This window comes from Rhopilema esculentum, chromosome 20, assembly GCF_057945365.1.
Source record: "Rhopilema esculentum isolate cy_ngs chromosome 20, ASM5794536v1, whole genome shotgun sequence".
NCBI classification, from domain to species: Eukaryota; Metazoa; Cnidaria; class Scyphozoa; order Rhizostomeae; family Rhizostomatidae; genus Rhopilema; species Rhopilema esculentum.
Genome location: NC_142834.1, coordinates 8,859,056 through 8,876,424, shown reverse-complemented (window position 1 = coordinate 8,876,424; position 17,369 = coordinate 8,859,056). Strand labels below are relative to the sequence as shown.

General features: G+C 34.9%; 1 protein-coding gene across 1 annotated transcript; it reads left to right on the top strand.

Moving 5' to 3' along the window:
• The first annotated feature begins 10 nt into the window (after positions 1 to 10).
• LOC135687168 (uncharacterized) lies at positions 11 to 16,825 on the top strand. The gene is made up of 24 exons (XM_065203664.2): positions 11 to 290; positions 2,019 to 2,086; positions 3,031 to 3,090; positions 3,674 to 3,765; positions 5,013 to 5,135; positions 5,661 to 5,731; positions 6,591 to 6,697; positions 7,612 to 7,715; positions 8,573 to 8,665; positions 9,149 to 9,174; positions 9,414 to 9,488; positions 9,830 to 9,892; positions 10,423 to 10,449; positions 11,020 to 11,076; positions 11,763 to 11,804; positions 12,665 to 12,725; positions 12,840 to 12,890; positions 13,029 to 13,114; positions 13,505 to 13,585; positions 14,110 to 14,190; positions 14,411 to 14,548; positions 14,967 to 15,071; positions 15,943 to 16,008; positions 16,366 to 16,825. The coding sequence occupies exons 1-24, from the start codon at positions 240 to 242 to the stop codon at positions 16,441 to 16,443; spliced, it is 1,806 nt and encodes a 601-aa protein (XP_065059736.2). The 5' UTR covers positions 11 to 239; the 3' UTR covers positions 16,444 to 16,825.
• The last annotated feature ends 544 nt before the right edge of the window (positions 16,826 to 17,369 follow it).

Below are 17,369 nucleotides of genomic sequence, written 5' to 3'. Positions count from 1 at the left end.
CTAGAAATCAAGTTTTCCACACCAACCTTGCTGCGACCCAGGAGAATACGGAAGAGCAGTGGGAGAGGTCACGAGGTCATTCTTGTAGCCGATACCTTGCGCAAATCCAGGCTTGCTCTCGGATTTGTGGTTTCCTCAAATTATTGGCGTCAAAGTTTCGAACAAAGTAGTCAAAGACATTTTGCTGGTCAAGCCGCAAGTTCCCAACTTACAGTGAATTGGGTCATTTTGTGGTGAAAATGAAGCGACTGTCCAAGAAGCTTGGCTTCAGTGGAAATTATAGCCCCCAGGTGAGTGTCCTAACCAGATTGTCTTTCATTATAAATCAAATGCGGTGCAAAAACCTCTGAGCACAAGAGGCTTTAGCTAAAGTAATTTAAAAGGAAATGTTTGGACTTTCTTATGCAGTCATTGATAAGATTATGGTGTTCGTGGTTCGTTTTGATTTGTTAATTTACGCTTACAGTTTCCTGTAAGCGTAAATTACAGTTTACTGTTGCCTGGTGGAATCAAGACATTGCAAGTTTTTTCCAAATATCAGTTTAAGGTTTATAATCTTTATTGATTGCATTGTCAAAATTATAACATTTCTCAGTTCTACTAGAGATAAAAACGATACGTAACAATAGGCACTTAAAGTGTAGTAGGCAATTAGCCCGGGCTTTTGGTGGCTTTTTACCCACACAGCGTGTTTGAGAACCTTGTCTGTTGATGATTAAAAATGTGATACAAAGTGGGAAAGACCGCTCTGTTTACTTGCATATAATTGTCGCTGACAAAGACCGACAGTGATTTCAAACGAAGAGGCGTCCCTTTGAAGGATAATATAGCGTTGTTCGTGTGGAGGGGCTAATGCAATGAACATAATTGAACCCTAATTACTGGACCATACTTTAAAAACACTTTTTGTGCTACCAAAATTTAGTGAATTCTTTGGAGTTTGACTACCTTTGCATCAAATGTTTCGGCAATGTCATAGTTGATCGTTTTTCTTGTGACAAGACACTTGCAAATATTGACAGTTTGCCGTCCTTGATCTTATCCATGCGTTTGCTCTACACTTAGCAAGAAACAGGATCGATGTGAGCAGGTTGTGCCCAGGGACGTAAACAAGTTGCTAACTTTGGGGGTGTGGGGGGGGGGTGGATGTGGAAAGTTGACAATTCCAACTTTACCTGATGAATTGTTTCTTTCGACCTGTTAATCTTCTGTACCTACTAATTTGGAAATAGCTTTATGGCTTATTCTAGATTTTTAGGTTCTGTTTAATTACAAACATTTTACTTGAAATTTAAACTTCTTATCCAGAAATTCACCTCAGTTCAAAATAATTTAATTCAACTTAACCCGTGTCAGAAAGGAAACAAACGATGCAATGGTGCAATTTGAAATCCAGTAGAGACAGGTCTTCACAATTAGAAACGCTTAGAAGATGTGCCTGCTCCAGAGTTTTAATTTTAATAAGATCTATAATTTTTACATTAAAAATCCCACAATCCTAAACTATAAAATTCACATATTTGGTCATAAAAATTAGAAAAAATTCCAAGTGAACTTTTAAGTTTTCCAACTGCAATAGGATTTTCCAACCTTTGAGGTGGGGGGGGCGTCACAGGCTGGCTTTTAACATTAATACAATAAAATAACGACTTTGTACAAGAACTGATATAAATGCGACGTTTCGAGTATAAGTCTGATCAATTAGCTTAACCTGATGAAGAGTTATGCTCGAAACGTCACACCTATATTTCATTCTTCTACAAGTTCGTTATTTTATTAATTTTTGCTTGTCTTACTGCTTCGGTGGTCACGAGCAAATAGATAGGGTAATCTATTGTACTCTTCTAGTCCGTAATTGAACTGATGAAAATAAGAAGTTTCAAGATTTTACCCACTAAAGTTAAATCCTATTTATCCAACAATATACAGCAGAAAAATGGAGGAAAGCAAAATATAATCGAGAAAACATCTGCAGCTTTTGTTGGAAATTGTATTGAGACCTTCTTCCTAATTTTCAGGGCCATTGGACAAAATATGATGACCGTTTAATGGAAAGCGTTGAAACGGATGACATAAAAAAATTGAAGTAGGTTCCTTTGTGCGTTCGATATTATTAATTGATACAACAGGCAGTCCTAGTACACTAAATATTTGGCAATGTGATTACACCCAATTAAAATAACCCCTTGAAGTATATATAATATTTCTATAAGTTGTTCATAGTGAAAAGTTTTTTAGGAACATTATTCTAATGGTTTTAATGCTTTCGCGTCTGGCTTTTAAAGTTGAATTCAAACAATATGCAATTTGTCCTTTCTAGCGAATGATTACATAACCCATTGTAGATTTTGAGATTATTTTCAAGAAAACTGGGCTTAGAGAAAGGAAATCCGAATTTGTGTGATCAAAGGCTCCTCTCGAAGGTTCATATGACAGAAGGTAATATGAGACTGTTTGGAATTAAGCCATTCAGAAAAGGTCAGTCTCTTTCTCAAAGAGCTCAGTCTCAACTCAGCAAAAGAAAAAATACCAGTTTCCTTTTCTTCATATGTTTTGCCATCTCTATCAATGATCTGTAAACTTCAAAATCTAACTCAATCCCAAAAATTTGCCCCTGTGACACTTTGTTCTTGCAAGAGGGAAACGAAGCATACGAGTGTCTTGGTCTTCAAGCTATTTTAACCTACTTAATATAGAACACTACTCCACAAAATTGCGTATATTATGATACATGACATCCCTAAAGGCTGCAAGCAAGCCTTTAGGACCAATGAATTGAGCCACTGTTGTTTTTCGATTACGCATGCAAGTGAACCAAAAAATTTGGGTGAAAATTTTGCAGGTCCGTTTGTTTTTTCAGCGCTAGATTCTGTAGAGAATCATTTTATAGGGAAATATCTGTGTTGTACGAATTAACAAACGCACCGAATGTAAAGTATTTGATTCTTTTCGTGGCAAATATACCATAGATGACATTTCATATAGTGCTTTATCAACAACTCTATATGGTTGTAATCTTGCACTGCCTAGGTCAGTTCTTCGGAAAAAGGATGTATCTTGTGTGAAGAAAGATTCCAATGGCAGAACTGCGTGAGTATATCACCTTTAATTATATAGTGTATTGATAATACGAGGATAATATGACTGTATCAAGAGAGTTTCAAAACTTTATTATTTTACAGATACGGCTAGTGTCCTACTCAAAAATACAACTGCATGCGTTTTCTGAGCATCTTTAAAGTAGTGTTGAAGCTAAAAAGTTATGATTTAACTGGAGTGCCAGTATATCGTATATCTCAATGAATAATTATCTGTGATTTTTTTCCTTTTTTATCATTTATTATAATGTATGACTTTCATTAGTCCATGAATTGTGATATCAATCAGGAATGTCTGATTGATATCACAATGTATGGCTACAGTAAGTTTACTGTTACATAAGAGGGCACTAGAAAGCACATTTTCCTTTGATCAATAGTCGCAACTTAGCAAATGAAAAAAGTATAGTTCTCCTTTCGTCATAATTGGTGTCTCCTTTTAGTTCAACATTCACTCCCAGCACGATAATTAAGTTGTTCTTTTGCCACTGGGGATGTCTAGCGACAAGGAAATAGTATTATAGATATATATGCCCTCCTGATAAAAATCTACTTTATTATTCCTTTTATCGCAGCTTGCATCTTGCATGCATGCGAGGAAAACTCAATTGCGTCAAAATAATGCTGAAAGCTGAAAAGCCAGACCTGACAATTATGGATGAAAGTGGTGAGTTTTTGTCATCTGTTTCATGCTTGAAATATATACATTTATAAATAATGAAAATTTACTGTTTACCGGTCTGGCATAAAGTACTCTATCCCATATTGGCAGAGCTGTACACGCTATTTGGTGAATAGAACGGGACGGTTCTAAGTTGCTACTCTAAGTTTCACGTTTAAAGGGGTCATCAAATCCGTTGCCTTATGATCACATTTAGCTCGGAGTTGCAACAGAAAAAACCGTCCTGTTCTATGCATCAAAGAGAGCGTAAATATATATATAGCTTCAAGGCAAGCTTTGGTTTTCTCTCTTTCAGAGTGTTATTATTCTTTTCATTTATTATCGAGTTATTCAAAGCATGTAGTCAGAAAAACATCCCTTGTAAACCGAACGTTCCTGCATATATAAAATATATTCATCACGGTAGCGTTTTATAAACTATGTTACTTTGAATCTGTTTTTTTGCAGAATTTATTCTGAGAACCTTTCGTAGCTCTTATTTGTTGAATGGGGTCTAGGATTCACGCCAGTTCCATAAACATGTCGCTACTTACCCAACAGGTGGCTAGCGTGTTATTGTTAGTCCCCGTTGAATGGTATTCTATGGGGTTAGCAGTCCCTGTGAAAACTTCCAGTTTATGGGATTTGAGCCCTTCAAAGACCATTCGAGAGGCAACAAAAACGAGAGAACCTAATTTCCTTTTTGAAAGGACTCTTTTTAACTTAAAAAGGATATATGAAGAACCTAGTTTGGCAATACAGCAAGCTAGTTTTTTAAGAACTTCGCTCAATTAGGGAACTACACCACGAGCTTCAAAGTAGGGAGAAGCGTAAAGCAGTATGGTTTTTTTATCAATTTTTAAGATACATCTTGCTAAAAAGTCCGGAGTCATCCCATTTCCTACAACGAGACTTGTATCTGTCTCGGGAATTTTTTTTAGAATAGGTAGAAGGAAAACCAATGAAACCTGTGACAAAATCGAGTTCCAACAACGAATCATCAAAAATTGCAACAGGCAAAGTCACAGCAAATTTGAAAAAATGAAAACGAGGTTTTAGAGGATATCCAAAATTTCTATTATGTGACTTAGCTTTTAAAAATAACACAGGAAAAAACGAGATTTATCCTTCGACCTAATTCCTATTCTGTTCCATGGACCCTTGGCCTCTCTTTTATGCGGCCACTTTCAGCAGTAAAATTTCAATGGCTTGTACAACTTTTGCTTCAAAATTTCGTGTGTGCTGTTTTTAAGGGAAAGTTCCTATGCATCTAGCGGCTCGTGGGGGACATACAGAATGCATAAAGTGTTTGATTCAATGCTTGTCACCAGTTGACATGCAAGACGTAGCTTCTATGACGCCTTTGCATCATGCTGGTATGTCAGTTTGACAATTAAATAATACTTATTTTATTCTAGAAAGTGCATATTTGAATCTTCATGTCATAAACGCTACTTTGTCATTTCAATTGAAAAATGTTGTGATTTGCTTCCATATGCTTAAGTAGATTAAAGTGTATGGACATAGTTTCCATCTTTTTGCCAATTTTTTGGTTTCACACAAATGATTTTTTCTCATGGAAAATGATTGGTGCATATTGTACGTGATTTTTACTCCAAGCCAGGAAAATGTTGTTGGGGTAATCCTTTAAACTTTAATTGAAATAGCTTAGGTTTATTAAACCCTTGATGTCAGAAGCTATGTTTTCATAAATTTCAACCTATTATTTTCACTGTCGCAATCCTCTACTTACGACTAAATCTGCCAACTGTAAAGGAGTTTGGTACATAGCTTATAGTTCGAAACTTTAGAATTAATTGTAAACCATTAATCTGTCTTATTGACAAAAGGATAGCTGCATTACGAGACGTTCTTTAAAAATTGTTCTCCTCTGTTTTCAGTAAGTGGCTGCCATAAGGACGCCGTGGCTCTACTGCTTAAATATGGAGCACCTGTAAACATCAAAGACAAGGTAACTAAACCTCATGAACCTTCTTCTTGCAAAGATTTTTGACGGAAACAAACTAAAGCCAACTTCACTGTTCTTGGAGATTTCATAAGCCATTATGAATTGTATTTATTCTATATTTATTGTATTTATTGTAATTAGAATTTCTTTTTTTGTAATTAGTTGATCTTAATTAATTCAAGTTAGAACTAACAGCATATATTTTTTCAACCAACTGTAAATAATGCTATAATAATAATAATGAAAAGCCACTTATAAGCCTCACTCATTCACAGTTTCCTTATACCTATAAGAGATAAGAAGGTTATGAAAATTCAGTAAAGGTGCTGCTAAAGTTTTGTGATTTTCAAACTTTGAGAAAATGGGCATCATTAAACAGGTTAAAGAACTTTTCTTGTTGTATAATTCCCACAATTTGGTAAAAACCACAAAAACTGTGATCAAGAAATTTATCCGTTTTTTGCATTTCTAGAAATGCATGCATGAAATATCCTTCAGAGTGCAAGCCTTTTTCAATTTTCAGATTGAATTTGCTCTGTAATGTCAAAAATTCAAACTTGATCAAACTTCTAATTTTAATTTTTGTTATGCTGAGGTTCATTCTAATCTCAATCAGCTATTTCGAATTTTTTATTCAATGAATTCTTCTTTAATAATTATTACGGACCCAATAACAGCTCTTGGATCGTCCTGAATTTGAAAATGTTTGCTTTTGTTAATCGAAGCATGTTCCGGGACCAATTGCCCAATTACACGGTCCTAAACCTCTCCCTTTTTGCTTGAGAGAAACTGTGCATTCATTTCGTTAAATTAAATTGTGAGTAATAAGTCTACACTGGGTAATTTAATTTTTCTGTTTTAGGAAGGGCGGACCGCTCTGATATTAGCTGTCCAGGGTGAAAGTGAAAAAATTGTAGAACTTCTGTGCAGTTCAGGTGCACATATTGATAATCAGGATCATCTTGGAAGGTAATTTAAAATGGTAGCTTCTAATTTCAAATTATTTGACCAGCTTTTAAGGATTAAGCCTCAGCAGGTGCAATAATGAAATAAGCAGCAAACTTTGCCCGTAAATACGAGAGAGAACTGTTTCAAAGTGCTGTTCATTGTTTTGTTGTATGTCTGCTAATATAGAGCCACATTCAGTAGTAATATGATAGAGTTTACCTTTTCTTATTTGCTCAAACATTTTCAATGTCATAGCTATTCACTTTGCTTCAGTCTTATTGGATCTTGTTAAAGGCTCTTGAGCAACAGGCATGCTTTGCGGTAGCTGTTTTCCTACTCGTCTTTCCATCAAGCAGTTTTGGAATCTATCTACATAAGCACAAAAAACCGCTATTGTGTAGACAAAAGGAGTTCGTTTTCACCTTAGGACTCCATTGGTAACATTCTCAATAGGCAAGCGGCACTGATTGGTCAACATATACAGTCATGTGCTCGTGTTCCTGATTGGCCTATTTCGATCCACAACTGGGTATATATATATATATCCTAGCGTAGAGTTTTCGATCTATGTTCTGACATTTTATACTCTGAAGAGTGTCCGAAAAATTTTAGTTTTCTCAAATGTTTCCTTCTTCCGGGCCATTGTTTTTAAGTTTTGTACCACCAAAAGATGGTTTAATAAGAATACCTTGTCTGTAGCAGTAATATCTGATAATATTTTGTATAGAGGAAATTAGACTGTTCCATTTTTATAAGCATATTCGAGATCCTTGCATCATACATGTTACAGACCACTTACGCTGGCGATATCTTTCGTCGTACATTTTCGCTGTCATCAAAGAACCTTTTTCAACCTAGAAGTTTCCAATTCGAAACTTTTGAGTTGACTTTCTATTAACGTTGATTGTTTTTAACGATACAATCTTTTTTGAAAGGACTGCGTTGATGTATGCAAGTGAATATGGGTTGCAAAACATTGTCGAGTCATTAATTTTGAAGGGGGCAGATCCTTTCATTAAAGATTTAGATGGAAACTCAGGTGAGAAAATTATTGATGGATAATGAATAGATGTCACAAAAGACGACAGATGGTCTATCTTAAGCTCCATAGACAATTTTTGCATATTTTGTTGCCCACTTACTGTACACGACAATTTGTACTGTACACGACAGACCAAACGACAATTTCCTCTTTAATTCCCGTGGTAGTCAAAAGCAATTATTTTGTCTGACATCTTAAAAGATTAATAGAGCTGATGCTTTGATTACAGCATTTATTATTGATGGTTTATTGAAAGGAAAGTTTTTAGTAGGTCAGTGTTTGCTGCAGCCAGTGTTGACCATTCGTTGCCAACAGCATGTCAACCAAGATTCTCAAGATTTCCACCATTGAACATCAAAGTGATACATTTTTTAAGTGATACATTAATTGTTTGAAACATTATATTTCGAATAAACCTTGTCCTTTGGATAAATCGTTTGCGTAAAGCGATGCGTCATGCAATTATTTGCATTTAAATGGTTTTCTTTATTTTGTAAGGCATTGAGCCCTTGTAGGAAGGCTATATATTTTTAAAGATGTCTTAAAAGAATCACTGTAATAGTATGCATTAGCTGGCTGTCATAATACACAGAAATCTGATTGGGTGTTTTCACATTTGATGTTTACATGATAGCCAATCAGATCTTTGTATCCCATTGACATGTGTAAGCAGTTTCACCAGACTAGCTATCCCAGTATTCCTGGCTTTTTGCAAAATTGTCTAAAAATTGTGGAATTAAAACGCCTAGGGTTCAGAACAGAAAAGTCCTAAGGGGAATGATTCTTGTAAAATTTTTAAATACATGCATGAAACCAAAAGTTCTACCTGCATTTCATCCATAATTGCCTTTTAGCTGAATCATTCGCAAAGGCATCTGGAAGCCAAGAAATTGCTGAAATTCTGGCAAAAAGAATGACCAATGACTGTCAAATAGAGAAAATAGACGGTTCGTCAACCCATTTGAAACATTTTTGTTCGAATTTAGCCTTGGCTTCTCGAAACCCTCCTCAAAAGTTTCTGTCTACCAAATAAAAGGATTAGTCGATATAATTTTCTAAAACACATAATTTTCATGCAATTTCCAAAGTTCGTTATGTCATGTTGCATTAGAGCAATCATAGTGATCCATTGACCTCACGGCGATGCTGATTGGATCTCCGCTGTTTTACAACCATGATTCAAACATTGTCATAAGAACAGATAGTCTTGAAGCTAAAAATAACCTATTGCTCTTTTTTGTTATTCGAGAGTTGATGTTGAAAAGTGCGCAACAACAACATGAAGGTGCACACTTTTCAGAATCATTGCGGAGAAATAAGAGGCCTCTCTAGCTTGTGATGATTTTGAAGATAGAATGTTCTAGTCACCAATAAATAAGCATTTTGCTTAAATGCTTTAAGTTTTTAATCATGCATATATTTTCTGATAGGAACAAATGAAGAACTTGGAAACGATGTAAGTGTAGCATGTCATTGTAATTTAGTGCTAAGATGCTGGTACCTTTCTTTTATTGTATTTTACTGATGAACATGATATGAAAAGGTGTGTATCGAGACACATTTCATAAATGAAAATCATTGCCTTGCTACAATTAGATAAATCAAGGTGTATTTAAAGATCGTGTTTTTAATCTCAGTCAGAATATCAGGATCATTGTCATTCACTTAACAACATTTGTATTTTGAATTCGACAGGATACTTCAGAGCTCGATTCTACAGTTGCAGGGGATGACATAACTCTGAATTCTTCATCTTCGTTTGGTGAAATGGTAATGCTACAATTGTTTTGTTTTTTTCAGCTACTGCTTATGATTATGTACAATATATTGCTTGATTTCTTGGGCAATTGCGCTTTAGTTACAGTAACGTCTTAACAAATAGAATGGAGTGCCATTAATGGAGGAATATATAACCTTTAACATTTATCGAAATTAAGCAAGTCTGTATTATTTTTATTCAGATACCCTTCAGATAGTGAATTGCTTTGATTTTTTGCTTTAACGATTTGACAAAGACATTGAATTTAAAAGAAGCATTATTTTTTGCATTGTAGAGGCAGTTGCTTTGTAATTTACTCTATTCTGATCGTCTAAAATCTCTTCGATTTCAGTCATATCAAGATGGCATTTCTCAAAGCTCACCGAAATCTCCCAGTGGCCTGGAATTTGGCATGGTAATGACTATGAGTATTTACAAATGTAATCTTGCAAGATAAAGCTTTCTTTTGGTTGATCGCGACTAGGCCTTTTCAAGCTGTTCAGAATTATAGGACTTGGGTTTGTGGAATAAAATTTTGGAAATTTCTTTATTGTTATGAGATTCATTGTGTGGAATACTGTAAATTCACACTGAATATAGTGCCAGCAATGTAAAAGTAACTTGTGGTCAATTCACACGATCCAGGCAATTTTTCAAAAAACTTTTCAAGGAAAAAGCTCAAGTGGGTAAGGCTTAAATGCGGAGCCCATAAGTTTTTTTCATTTTGCCAAATAAGTGCCTATACAGGATACTTTATGGCAGAACGTTCGGCGCCAAGTCCCTTGCTTACCCTCAGCGTCAACCCTTTCTAGCGAATTATTACATCAAACAAAACAGGTATATAGACAGTCAAGAACTTTTCCTGATATTGCTTTTTAAAGATGGAGAAAGCAATAAAAATTTCTTATACACTGAATGATATTCTTTCATCTTCGCTGTTTTCAGGGCGAGGCAATTGAAGCCCATAGAGAGGTACTAATTGAGTCTTTTTTCTAAAACGTACTGAATATATTATTTCAAATTTGAAGAACTGTTGGCCTTATTTGCTGCACGTCTTATTTATTTATCGCAAGCTTTCAAAACGTTTAGATGTAAATGCTGTCAAATTTTAAATCTGACACGTCTGAATAAGCAATGCATGCATCTAAAGGTTTCCAAGAAAACAGAGGTAGTATTCTCGTTAATTGATGAATTGGCGTGATAGATGATATAGGTGATAAGTGGCCATCAGAACAGAGTATGTTATCAAATTATGTTGGAAAGAAAGAAAAAAGGAGTCGAGTGCGTCCCACACCCAGCGTTTCCCATAGCCAGCCCGTCCCATACCTGGCCATCCCATATCCCGCCAATCCGGAACCCATCTCTTTCTATTGAAGAATGCCCAAGCTAATTAGTTAAAGTTACTTTATACTGCTTTATATTGCATATGTGATTCTTTCTTACTGTTACTGGTACTGGTACTGTGCTGATGTGTTACCCTTTTAATTTATGTTAGTTGCTTTGACAATAATCTGGTCATATATTTGATTCTCGACATTTTAGCTTTTCTTGCTGAAGGCCGAACTGAAAACCGAAACATTGAAAAGAACAAAGGCCGAGGTACTGATGCGTTCATATTGCTTTACTAGATCGTTCAGTTTATCTGTATGGTCATAAAGGGGTGTTAAGAGATCTTAGTTTTCAGATTTAGAAAACCGTTAAAAATAGTCAAACAGGCTTGGTTTCGGTCACGAAAGGTATTTATTTATAGAAATTTGAGAGGGACTGTCAGCCAAATTTTTCTGGTAAAAACTGCACAAAACACCTTTTCGAATGTGCTTCGTTTGTTCCTGACTCTCCTGACACTAGCGTGTTGATTCACAAAGGTCGGCAATTATATGTACATCAGCGCTTTTATCAATCACGCACAAGTAGAGAAACTGTAACTCATCAAATCCCACTGGTGATTTAAAACGCTGGCAAATGCGCTGTAAAGCATAAATTTTTTATGGTCTTAAATGCAGTTCAACACAACACAAGTGCGCTTTGCGGAAACCATAAACGATTCATCCCTTCTGTTGTAAATTCTCACGAATATTCGGGTGCACATTTGTTGACGATAGTCATTTGCAGCTTATTACTGAGTTCAATTAAAGCGGCAAATAGCCTAAAACAATTGCTTTTGACTTAGAAACCAGTTGTTTTGTTAGATTTTCAACCAAAACAGAAGAAAGACATTTTTCTGATTTTCCTTGACTGTTTTTAGAGTCATTTTAAAGTATAATTTGCAATTTCTTGTCATACAGAAAGAGTTGAGAAGTCTTCGCTTACAACTGGAAGATCGACAGGTTTTTATTTTATGATACTCTAAAGACCTTTCCACATGAGTATAACAAACCCAGTTAAATTTCAAATAATGCCATTAATTTTGCCATAATTTTGGCAGAAAGGAGTGTATCAAAGGCTGAAAGAATAAAAAGTTTTATATGTAATGGCGCCTTGTATTTTAGAGCCCTGGCTAAAAAAAGAGCAATTAAAGGTATTTTCATTCAAATTAATCACAGCCCTCAGAAGCACTTTTGTTTGGAAGCAACTTTTCTGGAGGTTTTATTAACAAGAAACTTGTCATAAATTCAAACAGTGGGCATGTAGAGGTAATGCTCCGTTTATCTAGTAGCTTGAAAGTTTATTTAAAGATTTTACAAAGTTTGCTGCACAAGAAAGCTGACTAAAATTGAACCTTCTTGAATACTTTCTTACAAAGATTTTATCTACTACAAATAGAAAGCTATTATTGACTGCAATTCCAACCTAATATTTCTAACCCAGAGTAGTTTTTCCCCTAAATGTAGCATAGTGAATATCCATCACTAGCCCAGGACAAAGTTAATGTTTCCATCAATTTATAGTTCAAGATACCGAAAAATCCTGCTTTGATTTTCCTTTTGCCTCCATGAGTACGAAACGAAGTAAATTTGGTCCTCAAGCTAAAACGGTTGCCAGTCTTTGCAATAGCAGAACCTTTTTGCTTGAAGTTACATTACGGAACGAAACGGAACGGAGCGAAACGGAACCAAACGGAACCAAACGAAACTAAACGGGTGTACCAGTATTAACTGGCTTATGATTGCGCAAAGACTAGCCCTCAAGAGCATTGTAAAATGAGCACTCGAGATTTTTGATCAATTGATATGCACTGTTTTAATAGGACATTGATGAAGAAACGCCGCTCGATTTTAGTGACGCTGACTGCAACACTATCCTCAGTGGTAAGTATCTAAGCCAAGTGATCATTTTCTCTACATAATTTTGCCAGTGATCTAAATTCTTTTAAATTTTTGTTGATACCATTTTTGTTAGCTGGAAAACTTTTTGTTTTCTAGAGATTGAGAAGTGCGTCCCATCTCCTTTGAAAGGTCTTTCGCTCTTTGAAGGTTTGTGAAATATCTAATATTTAACACTCTCCAGAATAAATGGGGCAAATATTTTTAAGATGTTCTTTGGCTTCGATGATTTCACGCATTTTCACAAACGGCTAACATCAATAGTAAATGGATTCATTTTTAATTCAGAGGAAGATTCACCGCTGGTTTCGTCATTGCGAGGCCAAACCCACGCGCTAGAGGCTCAGATTGACAGGCTCAAGAAAGAACTCGAGGTAGAACTGAAGCAATATTTCATTAGATTGTCGACTGTAGTCAAATTTTGTAACTATCTGGATTAAGATAGCATGTTTTATTTGCTCACCCTAAATAAATAGCGATGACTTGTAACATACATGTTGTTCTTTTGTTAAAACCCTTTGCACTAGCTTTTTTTGTCAAGGTTTAGGTAGCAATTTCTCAATGTTTCATTTTCTAAATGATCAAGCAAACTTTCTTAGATTTGAAGTATTTTCCCTTTGTTTTCAATGATCCATTCCTTGCAAAAAGATGATTTCACTTAACATCTAATTTAAGAAAATATTTTTACAAACCTTAAAAACAAACAAGGATTCTTTTTTGTTGTAATATTTTTCGGTGTACATTGGTATTTTACCCTACTCAAGGAAACGAAATGCAACAACAACAACAACAGCAACGGTGCCTTGGAAACAAAAATACCCCTTACAGCGTACAAAGCACTGAAGGTATAATTTTGTTGGCTTTTTACATTGCAAATAGATACTTTGCCTCGTTTTTTTGTTCAACTTTTTATCAAGGAATATTCAAGGCTAAGAATAATGAATTTTTAGAAATTGCAGGCATACTCTTATGGCCACGTCAACGTTGCGCTTGCTTAAAATGTTTTGAAAGTTTTTCCTCTATCCAGAGCTTCTTATGATCCGCTTTTATTTGTTTCTTTTGGATTTTGTATTAATACCTATGCACAAATTGCTCCAAAAACAGTGTCAAACCCTTTTTTATTGATATCAATCCTTTCTTATTCACTTCAGCCCCTTTTTGTGTGAATTTTTTCTTGCCATTACATCTGGTATTGTTTATTATAGATTTTTAATATCTTTTATGTATAAAATTGTTTGACTGCTTTAGAAAAATTATTTCTGTCCCTACGTCGCGAATTTCTGCACTTCACTTGTGTTTTACGCTATGAAGTTTTTCAAATGCTTGCTTTTTAAATTTTATCCACGCTTCTAGTACTTCTTTCTCTAAGGAATCTCAACAAAAATTTGCTGAAGAAAAGCAAAGCGAAATAGATTCATTAAAGAGCGAGTTGCAAGTTATGAACGAAAAGGTAAATCGTTTACTCTTGAATATATTCTCTAGCATTGGTCTCCATGTATGAAATACTTTTTCTGCATTTACTCCTTGTTGTTTTAGTGACATGATTTTTAAGAGGAACAATATAGCAGCAAATGTGTTATATTTAATGACAAAGGCGTCATTTGTCTGAGGAAATATTATTAAAAAGTCACAGTTCGTCAAAATTCTTCACTCTCCAAATTCCTTTCCAGGAAGCAAATTTAATAAAAGAGAATGAGTTGCTTAAAGATAAACTCGGCAGCTGTAAGGAAACGCTTGAAAAGGCGGACAAAAAAGAAAAAATCAGAGAACTTAACGAGAAAATTGTTTCTTTGAAGATTGAGTTGTCGGTAAGTTATTGAGTTGGATTGGCACATGTTTTCGTTGAAATGAAAATAACTTCGCATATTTTGCAAAGCAATGACAAATGCTGCTATAAAATTGTGACTGGTAGTCTTTCGAAAAGAGGCGTGTGTTTATCGGCATTTTAATTAAAAAGATCACTCAGACGTCAGTAGAAAGAAAAAACAACAGATATTATGTCTAATGCAATTCGGCAGAGACAAGTTTAAAAAAAAAACGTGTCCCGAAACCAGAATTTTGGCCAAAATGTACCAGCAAAAATTCCGCAATAGAATGTGCAGCATCTTCTACCTTATCATTTTCTATTAAAACTGAGAGTTCTGTATTTGTATAGTTTAGTTGCTATATTGTTTCTTCTTAACAATGATTTGCAACAGTTATGTAACATGCATCTTTTTCACAAAGCGCGTCGACCAGCTGAAAAATGAAAATGAGCAGCTCAAACTACAACTACAAAATTTTGGCAGCAAAAAAGAATGTGCTTGCTCCAGCGAACCTGAAATTTATCAGGTATTTAACTTTTTGCCCTAGATATGTACGAGTTTTAAGTCCAATGCGGCTAACACGCTTTTGGTGTGGATCTATGATAACTTTTTATTCATGGATTCAGAGTGTGAGCTTTCGGAACATTTTCCCTTCAAAGAGACTACGTTGAGCAATTTTAAAGTGTTTGACCGAAATCAAACAGAATAATTGCAAGTTATGAGCCTTTCATCTCAACAGCAATGCCCACGAAAGTGGTATTTTTATCTACTCTTGGATGTGATTTAGAATGATATAATTGATCATTTTGTCAAGTTAATGCATAATTCCTTCAAACAATCTTTTGGCGGTATAATTCTTAAAAAGGGCTTCGAGAAAAGCAGAATCTGAGAAAAATAAATCTTTTCGTCTGACACTCTTTAGAGTTTATAACGTCAGAACATAGATGGAAAACTATATGCTAGGAAATATATATACCCAGTTGTGGATCGAAATAAGCCAATCAGAAACACGAGCCCATGACTGTTGAGGTTGCCCAATCAGTACCGCTTGCCTATTGAGAATGTTACCAATGGAATCCTAAGGTGAAAACCAACTCCTTCTGTCAACACAATAGTAGCCTTTTCGTGCTAATGTAGATAGACCCTAAAACTGTTGATGGAGCGACGATCAGGCTTTACTAATAATCCGAAACATGTCGCCATTATAGTTTTTTCTGCACAATCTAAATTTTCCGTTAAATGCTGCCCAATATTAATCGTATTATTCCATCCCTGTATTCAAAACATATTTCAGTTTTTTTTCTTAGCTTTTTAAAATTATTTGATATCATGATTATATGAAAACACAAAATAATTACTTGTTAAGAGAAGAAATTATCTTATACATCATCTCTTAGGAATGGAAAAAGAGCTATGATACAAAGATTCAGCTATATCGAGGAGCCCTTCTGTCGATTTACCAAGTAAGGAAAAGATTTGATTCATATTTCTTTAATTTTTGTATTTACGAGCTTTTCTGCTATCTTTCCCAGCTTTATCCAATATCAGAATCATTGCAATTGCAGAATACTTTTCACTGTTTCATCGTTTTGGCCTTTTTCATTTATCGTACGCCCCCTGCAGAAATCTTGCACAGGCAGAAAAAGCTATAAAAAATTTTTATATACAACGTTCCTGTGTCCCCTAGGCGTCTGCGCCCCCTGGAATGCAGGGGATGCAAGGGTTTTTGTAACGCCCGTGGAAGGACTTATTCACCCAGAATACATGATGCCATCACTATAAAATTAAAAAATGAAGAACGCCGTTACATTTCGTTTCAGGGCAACGTGGATACAAAACTGGACAGTGTGCTTTGCCAAGTTTTAAAATTACGTGGTTGTAAGATAACTGAACTGTAGGTTGATTCAAGTAGGTTGCGTTCAAGGTTAGCAGTTAAGGAACATGTAACTTCGCCTTTCTGTCAAAATTGAAAGCAATACAGTTAGCATTTGTATTCAATAGCTATAAAAATGTTACTCTCAAGTAACTTTACACCTCGTAAAACGCCCAATATCGCATAACGTCCTTTAACAAAAACTGTATTATCTATATTTGTTATAGTTATGTGAATATTCAAATTAGAGCAAATTATTCAAATGGAGTAAATATTTTGATCTAGTGATAGATTTTTTGTTGTTAGTATCAAATGAGATTAATATATTTGTAAAATAATAGAATGTATCCAAATAGATTAATGAAATTGTAATATTTGCCTTAAATTTGCGTTACAAGAAATTGAAATTCGATATACTTTTTGCATAATGAGCTCTGTTGCAATCCGTACTTTGTCAGCTCCAAACTACTCTACATTTTTTGCAGTTACACTATTAGAAATAGTTATTAGGGGATTCAATTGGCAAAGGCTGAGACAGCTTCTAGAAGCTTTGAAGGGTTTATTTGTGAAAAATCAAAGAACCAAACAAAGAAATTACTCATGCAACCTTTGTTCAAAATAAATATCTAAGCGCAAAATTACTTTTCATCCTCATCAAATTCTCAAAATGGTTTCCAGAAAGCACATATAATTTTGATTCTGTGCCGCCTAAAAAGTACAATGCATCTCAAGTCAATGCAAATCGTTGATGACAAACCCTTCAATGGAAGAAGAACAGAGGGGTCTCAAAAATCATTCTAGCATAAATGCCTATGCAGGTCTTGTATTAGGACCTTTAGTTTCATTTAGAGTTTGCTAGATTCAAAACTCTTCCAAGATGAAGGCACTTTCAAAAAAGATTGAACTAGATAAAGCTTTAGTTTAAATTTCTTTCTAGCAGATGAATAGACA

Coding starts and splice junctions, on each gene's coding strand:
- LOC135687168 (XM_065203664.2), top strand. CDS start 240: ATGAAGCGACTGTCCAAGAAGCTTGGCTTCAGTGGAAATTATAGCCCC. Junction 7,716..8,572: donor AGATTTAGATGGAAACTCAG/GTGAGAAAATTA, acceptor ATTGCCTTTTAG/CTGAATCATTCGCAAAGGCA. Junction 15,072..15,942: donor GCGAACCTGAAATTTATCAG/GTATTTAACTTT, acceptor ATCATCTCTTAG/GAATGGAAAAAGAGCTATGA.